The following is a 9,830-nucleotide window of genomic DNA, read 5'->3' as shown; positions in this document are numbered from 1 at the left end:
GAAAAATTAGCTTTTCTCTTGCAAAACCCAGTTTTGAACTTGTCCCACAATGAGGCGCTTTAGAGGCTCATTTTGTGCGCACCCGCGTGGCTCACGAAGGGTGGCTTTGGTTTTGGTGCGTTGCTGACCATTGATCACCGTTGATGAGATCAACGGTCACGATTCGATCGGGTGTGATCAAGAGGCACAATTCAAAGTTAACAGTCATTAACTGTTAACTACTTTTTAAACAGTCACAATGTTTGAAATTGTGACTGTTCAAGGTGCCTTCTCTAAACTAGCACCTACCTTTTCTTCATACCTCTTCATAAACTATTTAAGGAGCATGAATCATACTCTGAAGACACACAATTTCGAAATTCACTATCTCTCTCTCTCTTAGTCCGGTCTGTTACAGTCTCATAAAAGGTTTCTTTGGAGACTCTTCAACTTTGCTAGTTGCAGATTCTCGCCCAAGGCTCTGTTGTATCCTGGGAGCGAATTTTCCTGTAACCCAATAGCAAACTCAGTGAAACTGAGGTGGGGCAAATAACGTTCTAAAGACAGTGTCTTCAGACGCGCCTCAGAGCTTCTCCTCCAAAGTTACAGTGACCCCTTTTCTCCAACAGTAGCATCGTTGGAGACGACGGTGAATGGGTTTCATGCTATGAAGTTGGTGAGGGTGAAGGGACGATGGGAAGGGAGGGGAAGAAAGCAACAGAAAGGAGCGGTAGGCTAGGGTTAATTGCTTTTGATAAAATTTTGGTGTGCATCTGCAGTTAGAACCAAAAGTCTGTTAGTTTCAAATTAATTTGAAGAAAGTTACCTGTTCGAATAGGATTAGATGGGACGGAAAATTTTCTGTCCCTAGGGGACAAATGATGTGAGCTCTGGAGTTTTGATTGATGAATATACTTTTGTAGGAAATGCTCCTATTCACCATGGATGTTAATTGAGTTGGAAAAGATTGTTAATAAAGGTTGTGTTGGGGAAGAATGGGGTCACTGTAATTTTGGAGGAGAAGCTCTGAGGCGCGTTTGAAGACATTGTCTTTAGAACTTTATTTGCCCCCACTCAGTTTTACTAAGTTTGTTGTTGGGTTACAAGAAAATTCATTCCCAAGATACAACAGAGCCTTGGGCGAGAATCTGCAACCATCAAAGTTGAAGAGTCTCCAAAGAAACCTTTTGTGAGACTGTAGCAGACCGGACTGAGAGAGAGAGAGATAGTGAATTTCGAAATTGTGTGATTTGGAGTCCGATTCATGCTCCTTGAACAGTCACAATTTCAAACATTGTGACTATTCAAAAAATAGTTAACAGTTGGTGACTGTTAACTTTGAATTGTGCCTCTTGATCACACCCGATCGAATCGTGACTGTTGATCTCATCAATAATGATCGGTGGTGCAAGCAAAGTGCGCCTCTAAAGCTCCTCATTGTGCCGCATACACACGCGCACACACATGCGCACACGTTGCGCAATATCGAATCTCCATACTCTCCTCTACTAATTCTAAGGAGTGTAAATCAGCTCTTATTGAAATACTGAAAACAAAACTTATAATTTTCCAATGTGGGACAAGTTCAATACTGGGTTTTTGTAAGAGAAAAATGGATTTTTAAATCAAGTGTATGGGTACAATTTCTCATGTAATTGGCCAATCAAACCCATTGGATTTAATATCTTATGAGATTAAAATCCAGCTGGTTGTATTTGATACCATTTTTGTTTTTATTAGAAATGTTTGAAATTTCTCAATACAAATTTTTTGAGACATCAAATCTGACGTTTCATGAAGTGGCAATAATACCTGCATGCATTTAGTACTAAAATGGAATTTTTTATATAAACACATTGGCCTATTTTATCAAATTTTTGTATTGATGAACACAGATTTCTCATAGAAGCAGCAACGATACTACACACAACCATGTCTCAAAGGTCTGATCCCTCATACTTGGAATCTCAGGAACATAATCTCACGTTGCTGACAGATGAAGGAAAAGGTGAAAGATAGAGTTTGTTACAGGCACGTGTATTAGGAGGAAAACCAAGCAACGAACTGACTGGCGAGCAAAGGCAAAGAATTCTTTGTCTAGTGGTATCGTTTTTCTCAATTTTTGTACCCTTTTTAGTGATTTAGATTCTATTTTGTTTTGGTGATTTTGTGAGGCGTGTCACCCTCCATAATGTATACAACATTTTGTTTCTATAAATCTATATATATATACCATACACAGCCAAAGTCATGCACAGCTGTTATGGGCTTATGAAGGGTGAAATTGAGTCTGAATGGATTGCAAAGTCATGCACAGCGGCGAACCTGGATCTTTTTGCTAACCACATGTATATACAACATCTACAACCTCATATTGAAAACGGCTCTTCTATGTGACCAGTATTATGTGATCAGCGTATCCACAAATGAACCTTTTTGATTATGATGGAAATCTGTGCCACAGGAATTACATGATACCAAAAGGGCTCTTACCTATCAAAATCCCATGAATTTGATAGATGCTACTTGATTGGTTATTACTTTTATGATACCGTTTTACAATTATAGGGAAAATACATGATTCGTACGTGCTGAAAATAATTGCATCGTTAAAGTGGTGAAAAGGTGATATACATTAAAATTTACCCTGGGGGGCTGATTTGTCAAAGCACTCTTGCATCGTACTTTTAGGGCATCATAGAATTTGGGGTAAATTGCTAAAAACTCTCCTGAAGTTTGATAATTATAATCCTTTCTTCAACATTCAAACATACTTATAAGTAGATCCCCTCTATTAGAATTCTCCCAAATGAGGGTGAAAATGTCAAAATGCCCATGCAGTTATTATTGTTGCTGGTTTCTACATGAAAAAACAATAAAAAAACAAACAAATTTTATAAAAACAATAAGAAAAGAAATTTAAAGTTATAGTACTTTACCTTTGGGTGATTGATATAAAGGGTAAATTTGGAAAATAAATCAATTTTAGACAAGAGATTATAAGGATCTGAGGTATTGATTCATACATAAGGAAAAGTTGAAAAATAAACATTTAGGTCAAAGTAACTCAATAATGGGTATTTCGAATATTTTTAGATTCTAACATAAGGGGTCTACTTATAATTATGTTAGAAAGTTCTAGAGAGGTGATTGTAATTACCAAAATTAGGAAGGTTTCAGCAACAACAAGATACTTTAGGGGAGGTTTCAGCAATTTAAGGTAGGACTTATTCAAGCTAATATTATTATAAAAGTTAAAAGAATTTTCAAAAGAAGGCGGCATGGACTAGCATGGCAATGCTGTCCATTGTCAAAAACACCTTTCCTTTTTTATTCCCTCAAATAGAGGAATGCCATTCCAGCAGGAATGGGAATGAGGTTCTGATTCCATCCAACCAAACAGTTGGAACCAGAATAGCACATTCCAATTTCAATTCCAGACCCCTATTCCCATGAACCAAACAAGGCCTGAGTACTTTGCCTAGTTGGATCAAGTAGAGACTAGAGAGCTTTTGTAGGGCCTTATTTCTATCATTGGCCACCTGTTCAATCCTTCATGGCTTCATCCACTTAAGTTTTATGGCATATAGTGTTTTTCACGAGCAATATTTGCTCTTAAAATTAATATTTTATGTTTAAACTTGTTTAAGAGATGGACTTATTTTGGCAATTGGAAAAGTATTTTGGGCTAAAATTTACCCGTTATAGAGGATATATAGCCGGGTCCTTAGAAGAGTGTATGTGCCATGTTGGGCCTCATATCAAGTTTCCACGTGGAAAACTCCTAGTGATTTAGCCACTCTAAAGCCCGACTAAAACCCTACATTTATATTTATTTCATAACTTGAGCATCAATTTTGTACTTATTTGATGTTTGTGGTTTCGACTTGGGAGTTCAACAACACTGGAACTGGCCGCTTTTTTCCCTCGACAAGGTCAATTTGCATAGACTAGAGCCAATATGAGGTTGGATTTTCAAAACTTTTCTCGAAGAAGTTAACGGTAATAAAATCTTTCCATACAAGGATATTCAAAACTTGGAAGGAATGCAGGAATACCAATCTTTACTTTCTAGACATTAAATTCTCCACGCTGTATTGATAAGCATGACATTAAAAAGTTGATATGTTTTGAAGTTATTGAGTTCAATAACTTAGTTTATAAATAGTTAATCAGAGTAAGGAATGGAGACGACTGCAGTTCAGAGAGCTCTTCTTAAGGCTGGAGGAGAGAGGAGGGGCCGGAGTTACTAGAGGCAGGCAGTAAGTCACTCAGGCTTAGATTTGGTTGCGGTGAAGAAACCCAAAGAGCTTTTATTTGGATCTTGTGCTTCTGGGACTGTTACCCAAAAGAAGTAATTACCTTTCCCAGCTTCTCTTTATCTTGCATTAGTTTCTGTCCCTGTGAAAACATCGAGGATTTGTATTTGGAAATCAGATAAATTACTGGAATTCTTGTTGTTGATAGATGGCATGATTTTGTACATTCATAGTACTGGTTGTTTCCCATACAAAGTTTGATTACTAAATATATAAACATCGAGGATTTGTATTTGGAAATAACATAAAGGGTCCATTCGTTTTTTCAGATTTTGAGGGGATTTTGGGATTTTGGTTCCCATTGATCAGGATATTCATATTCTTTTTTCATATTTATGTGTGTCCTATAAAAAATTTTTTTCCTCGAGTATTCATCTTTCAGGTGGATAAATAACTTTCTCACCTTGAGGAAAATTATCAACACTTGAACGGAACAAAATTGCGTCTTTTTATAATGATTCTTTTATAGTTAGAACAGTATTTATCTGAAAAATAAAAGAACACGAATAAATATTTTCCAAAAAACCGCCAGGTCAAAATTGCAAGAGGTGAGAATTAGGATATATTTCTTATTGTTATGTCTTTAATGTAATTTAAATATGAATGTTTCTGTTCATTGAAACACTGCCGCCTTTCTGATACTACATAGGTTCCGTTGCAACCACTCAGTATGGATTCCCCAGTGACGATTGAAGAGCTCAGATCCTTTCATTCAATTGATCGGGAACTTTATTCTCGACTGGTTATAAAATTGCGGAGAGATATAAGTACATCTATGCAAGTTATTGCTCTATGGATGTGGCTTGAGGACGTCGGCTATCCCAACATCATTCATAAGATGCTGTCATTACCTGACTCGTTGGTGAAGGCACTGGCTGATGAGGCCTTGATCTGCTTGAATTGTATCACAAGCGACAGTAGTCCACCCCCCCCGACAAACAATTGTATCCCATGTACACTTGGCCTTATGAAGCAAGATATATCTCTTCAGTTCTTCCATGATAACAGGCTTAGTGCAATACGTGGGATCACAAAGAAACTCAACAATGTCTGTCTTAGAACATTTGCTGATATAGTGCAGCCAACGTTGGCTAATGTTGTCAAGTAATATGTCAAAGATGTCCATTGTTTATATGTCAGGCCATGTTTGGGAGTGCTTATGTTAAAAATAAGTGTTTATTGAATAAGTGCTTAACAAGTGTTTATTCGAATAAGCATTTATTTGCATTTGGCATTCAACTTTTCAAGTGCTTATTTAAAAAAATAAGCACTTATTTAATATTGGGCATTTGATAGTTTTTTTCTCCAATAAGCACTTAAATAAGCATTTGTGACTATTTTGCCCCTTCATTTTCTTTCAAATTTTCAAAATATACCTTATGAAAGCACTTTTACAAAAAGCACTTTTATAAAAGTACTTTTACAAAAGTACTTTTATGAAAGCACTTTTATGAAAGCACTTTTATGAAAGTACTTTTATGAAGGCACTTTTATGAAAGTACTTTTGTGAAAGCACTTACAAAATGACTTTTTATGGAAGCACTTTCATAAAAGCACTTTTACGGAAGTACTTTTATAAAAGTACTTTTGTGAAAGCACTTTTATAAAAGCACTTTTCCAAAAGCACTTTAATAAAACCACTTTTATGAGGAAAGAAGTTCTATAAAATTCAACTAGGGATAATTTTATAAGTGGTATTTTAAAATTCAATTAGGGATAATTTTATAAGTGGTATTTCAAAATTCAATTAGGGATAATTTTATAAGTGGCACTTTAAAATTCAACTAGGGATAATTGTGGAAGAAAATTTAAGTAAGTGCTTATTGTATAAGCATTTGAAAAAAAAGTTGGAAATTTGAGCTTAAAAAATAAGCCCTTATTTCTAAAAAAGCACTTATTTAGGACTTATTTCCCAAGCACCAATAAGTACTTGATGGTGTGGTCCTGGCCCAAATAAGCATTTATTTTTAAGCACTTCCAAAAATGGCCTTATGCTCTCAAAACCTTTTCTATTTGAACTAATTTATTTCTTTGAGATTATCTTTAGCTAATAAAGTTTTAATAATGTAGCATGGTTTGGTATGGCTTTGAATTGATATGTTCCATTCTCCCCCTCTTCTAGGGAAGGCTGTTTTTACTGTGTGACTTTTGGCTTTGCAAGGTAGCTAGGGCTCACCTAGAAAACCTTAAAATCTCAAAGAACCGTTCAACCTAAAAGCATAAGATGTTAGGTCATGCTCATCAATAGGTTTTTATTCTCAAACACACTCCTTCATGCAAAATCCCATTAGACTTGAAGATGGACAAGCTCAAGCTCAACCATACTTTGTGCTCAAATTGAATGGATTATAATGGAGGTGACAAAAACCGAACATTAGACCATTTGGACAAAAAAGTTTTAATATCATTTCAAGAAACCATTCATCCTAAAAGCTTAAGTTGTTGGGTGAGGTCCCTAAATAGGCTTTTATTCTCTAGCATAAAGCAATGTTTGGTAATAAGAATTTGGAGAGCTAAATATCTACCCTTGAGATAAGTCATTGCAAATGTTTGGTCATCATAGAGATATTTATGCATCCTCCATACAAGCCTCTTCCAATAGCTTCTTCAAGTACTAGGATCTACTGGTTACCTATTATAAGATCCATTGTTGAATCTCCAAAAGGAATGCACCTTCAAGATCACTTGTTACCTATTAACTTGGGAACTAACTTGGTTGGGACCTAATTTAACACATAAATAGAAGTTTCCAATATGTATCCCTAAAAGGATATAGATAACTCCAAGTGGGCAGTAAGTGTTTGGACCTATCCAACAAAGTCTGATTTGTTCTTTTTGATACACCATCAAGTTATGATGTCATAAGAGGAGACAGTTGTGATATAATTTTGTTATTCTTCAAATAGTCTCTAAATTTATCAGAGAGATGCTCTCAGCCTCGATCTGATTTTGAAGTGTCTTGATTTGTCTCCCTAATTATTTCTTGACTTTGTATTTGAATTTCTTGAACTTTTTAAGTGATTCAAACATATATCTCATTAGATACATGTACCTATATTGAGAATAATCATCAATAAATGTTATAAAATATGAACGTATATTACATGCCTTAACATTTAGGGAACTATATGCATTTATGTGTATTAGGTCAAGTGTAATTATACTTCTTTGAAGCTTATCGATGAGTAGCCGTTTTGTCATCTTGTCTTGCAGGCAAGGCTCACAAGTTGGTGGATATTTTATTGTGAGAAAATCTAAAGGACCATCTAACTAATCTTGTAGTGTGTTCTATATTAATGTAACCAAGCCAATAATACCACAAGTAAGTAGGATTAATGTTTTCATGTTTTCTTTTTCATGGGAATGTGTTTTGGAATCATTTTAGTCATATTAGTTTCCATGGAAGAATGAAGTATATAAAGACCATTTCAAATGCTTCATGAATAAGGAACTTGTCATTTAATTTAATTGTAATCTTATTACTAAGTAAAATGGAATAGTCATCATTGCACAATTTAGACACTGAAATTAAATTTCTTCTAAGTTATGGAACATAAAAACAATATTTAAGTATAATGTCTCCTCTAAAATCTAAAGCTATTATTCCTATAGTAGAAATTACAACTGTTGTAGATGTCCCTTTGTAAAGCATAACCTCATCAAACTCAGTTTTTTGCTTTCCATGAATCCTTGTAAAGTATAGCATGTTGAAGGGATGAGAGATCCATCATATGGATAGCCGAACCCTACAGGTAGGTAGGGCAAAATTTCAAAAATTTCTCTCTCTCCCATGTGGGAATCACATTCCCTGTTTTAGAAAATCTGCATTTTCAAAGATCAATCTTGAACCAAGAACCGAACCAGATCTGAAACTAAAAGGTAGGAGAGAGAGGTACCTGATACGAAGAAATAATATCTCCCAATGAAGGTGTTCACACCCAAGGAAAACTCCAAAGACTGCTCCCACTGAAGATGACACATTGTAGGGTGGAGTAGAATCAACAAGTTCTTCACAAGAACCGAATCCTTCAGCAAGAATTCGATGGAGGGAATGTGAGCACGACATCATATCAGTTTTTCTCCAAAAACTGATATCAAGAACACTTCTTGATCGCTCCTACAATGTAGATCAAACTGGCAATGGCGGTAGCAGGAGAAGGGCGCAAGAGCAGAACATGGCGCAGTCTTACTGTAGTTGTCTTCTCTCTTTCTGTGATCTAAGATCTGATGTGATGAGATGAATAGATGTTCACCCTCCTCCTTCTTTTATAGCCTTAAAGAGAGCTCTTAATCTCATTAGGAGTTTCCTAATCCAAATCTGTATTTGGATCAGGACTTCTCTTTAAGAGATAAGGATAAGCACTTATCTTATCTGCAAATTAGATCAGCCCTCCTAATCTTATTAGGAGTTTCCAAATCTAAATCTATATTTGGATCTGGACTCTCTGAATGGATAGGGATAACTCCCTATCCTATGTGCTGATCCAAATCCTAGATTCCCCCCTACTTTAACTAATCAAATTAAAGCAATTCGAATTGGGCTTTAGGTCCATTAAGTCCATGTGCTCACTAACCTTCTAGAATACTACCCAGTTGGGTTTCCTTGTATGGCATAGGACCCAAACATTGATCTACACATCAGTCACATGGGTTCAGCCTAGCCTCTATTACAAAGTTTGGTCGAATTCACTGTTATGGGCAGTGAACCCCTGAGCCCATCACAATGGGCTCTTAACGGGTCCAACACTTACACTAAGTGGTCCTTGGGCCAAGCCACCTTATAAAAACCCAGGGACTGTGGGCAGATGCAAGATTAGCCCATCAGGTATTACCCTTAATGGTCTTACACTTAACCTTTCAGCCTATAATGATCAAACATTACTCGACAAGAGAGGACCTCTCCCTCGGCTACAAGGAACAGTGCTGCACTCTCTGCTCACATGGATCCCGAGAATTAAAACCTTTTGCAAACATTTTGAAACCATAATATATATGTATATCTTTATATAAATATATTTTGCAAAAGCAAATTTCAGTGATTGAAATCGGCTGCCGACAGCTTTGGTTTCTATCAGAGAGAGTGCATCCCCAATCATTACCTTTGTCCTACAAAGGGGCTGATCCTGTCACTATGATCACCCATTTAGATGAATTCTCAGACTATCCCAACATACCCGAGTTTTGACCCCCTCTAAGGATCTCATTGATTGGCATATCAAAAATAGCCAAATCCGACACCTAGTGCATTATCATAATCGAGTCTAGGGGTCAAGTGTAACATTCCAGTTTTTCCCACTAATCACCAAGGTCCAGGGCAATACTGGAATTCTGGTCCGATTCATCGTTTCAAGTAAACCTACACTCATGTACCTCGGGTCTCACCCTAGTAGCTGAGATAGGCTACCCCAACCAACTTGGTGGCACGTCAGTGTCAGCCTTATCAGGATAAATCTCCCAAAATCTATCCAACAGCTGTGAACATTCTAACCTAACATGAGTCTCATATGCGTCTAGTTTAAGGGTATTACACAG

The 9,830-nt window shown here is 36.4% G+C and overlaps 1 protein-coding gene across 1 annotated transcript; it reads left to right on the top strand.

Annotated features, from left to right (window-relative positions):
* Positions 1-4,968: 4,968 nt before the first annotated feature.
* Positions 4,969-5,406, top strand: LOC148871723 (uncharacterized). The gene has a single exon (XM_088970052.1). The coding sequence runs from the start codon at positions 4,969-4,971 to the stop codon at positions 5,404-5,406; it is 438 nt and encodes a 145-aa protein (XP_088826178.1).
* The last annotated feature ends 4,424 nt before the right edge of the window (positions 5,407-9,830 follow it).

The sequence above is a fragment of the Nelumbo lutea genome, chromosome 2 (assembly GCF_056320005.1).
Source record: "Nelumbo lutea isolate HS-2025 chromosome 2, American lotus-T2T, whole genome shotgun sequence".
Classification (NCBI taxonomy): Eukaryota; Viridiplantae; Streptophyta; class Magnoliopsida; order Proteales; family Nelumbonaceae; genus Nelumbo; species Nelumbo lutea.
This window is presented reverse-complemented; position numbering and strand designations above follow the sequence as displayed.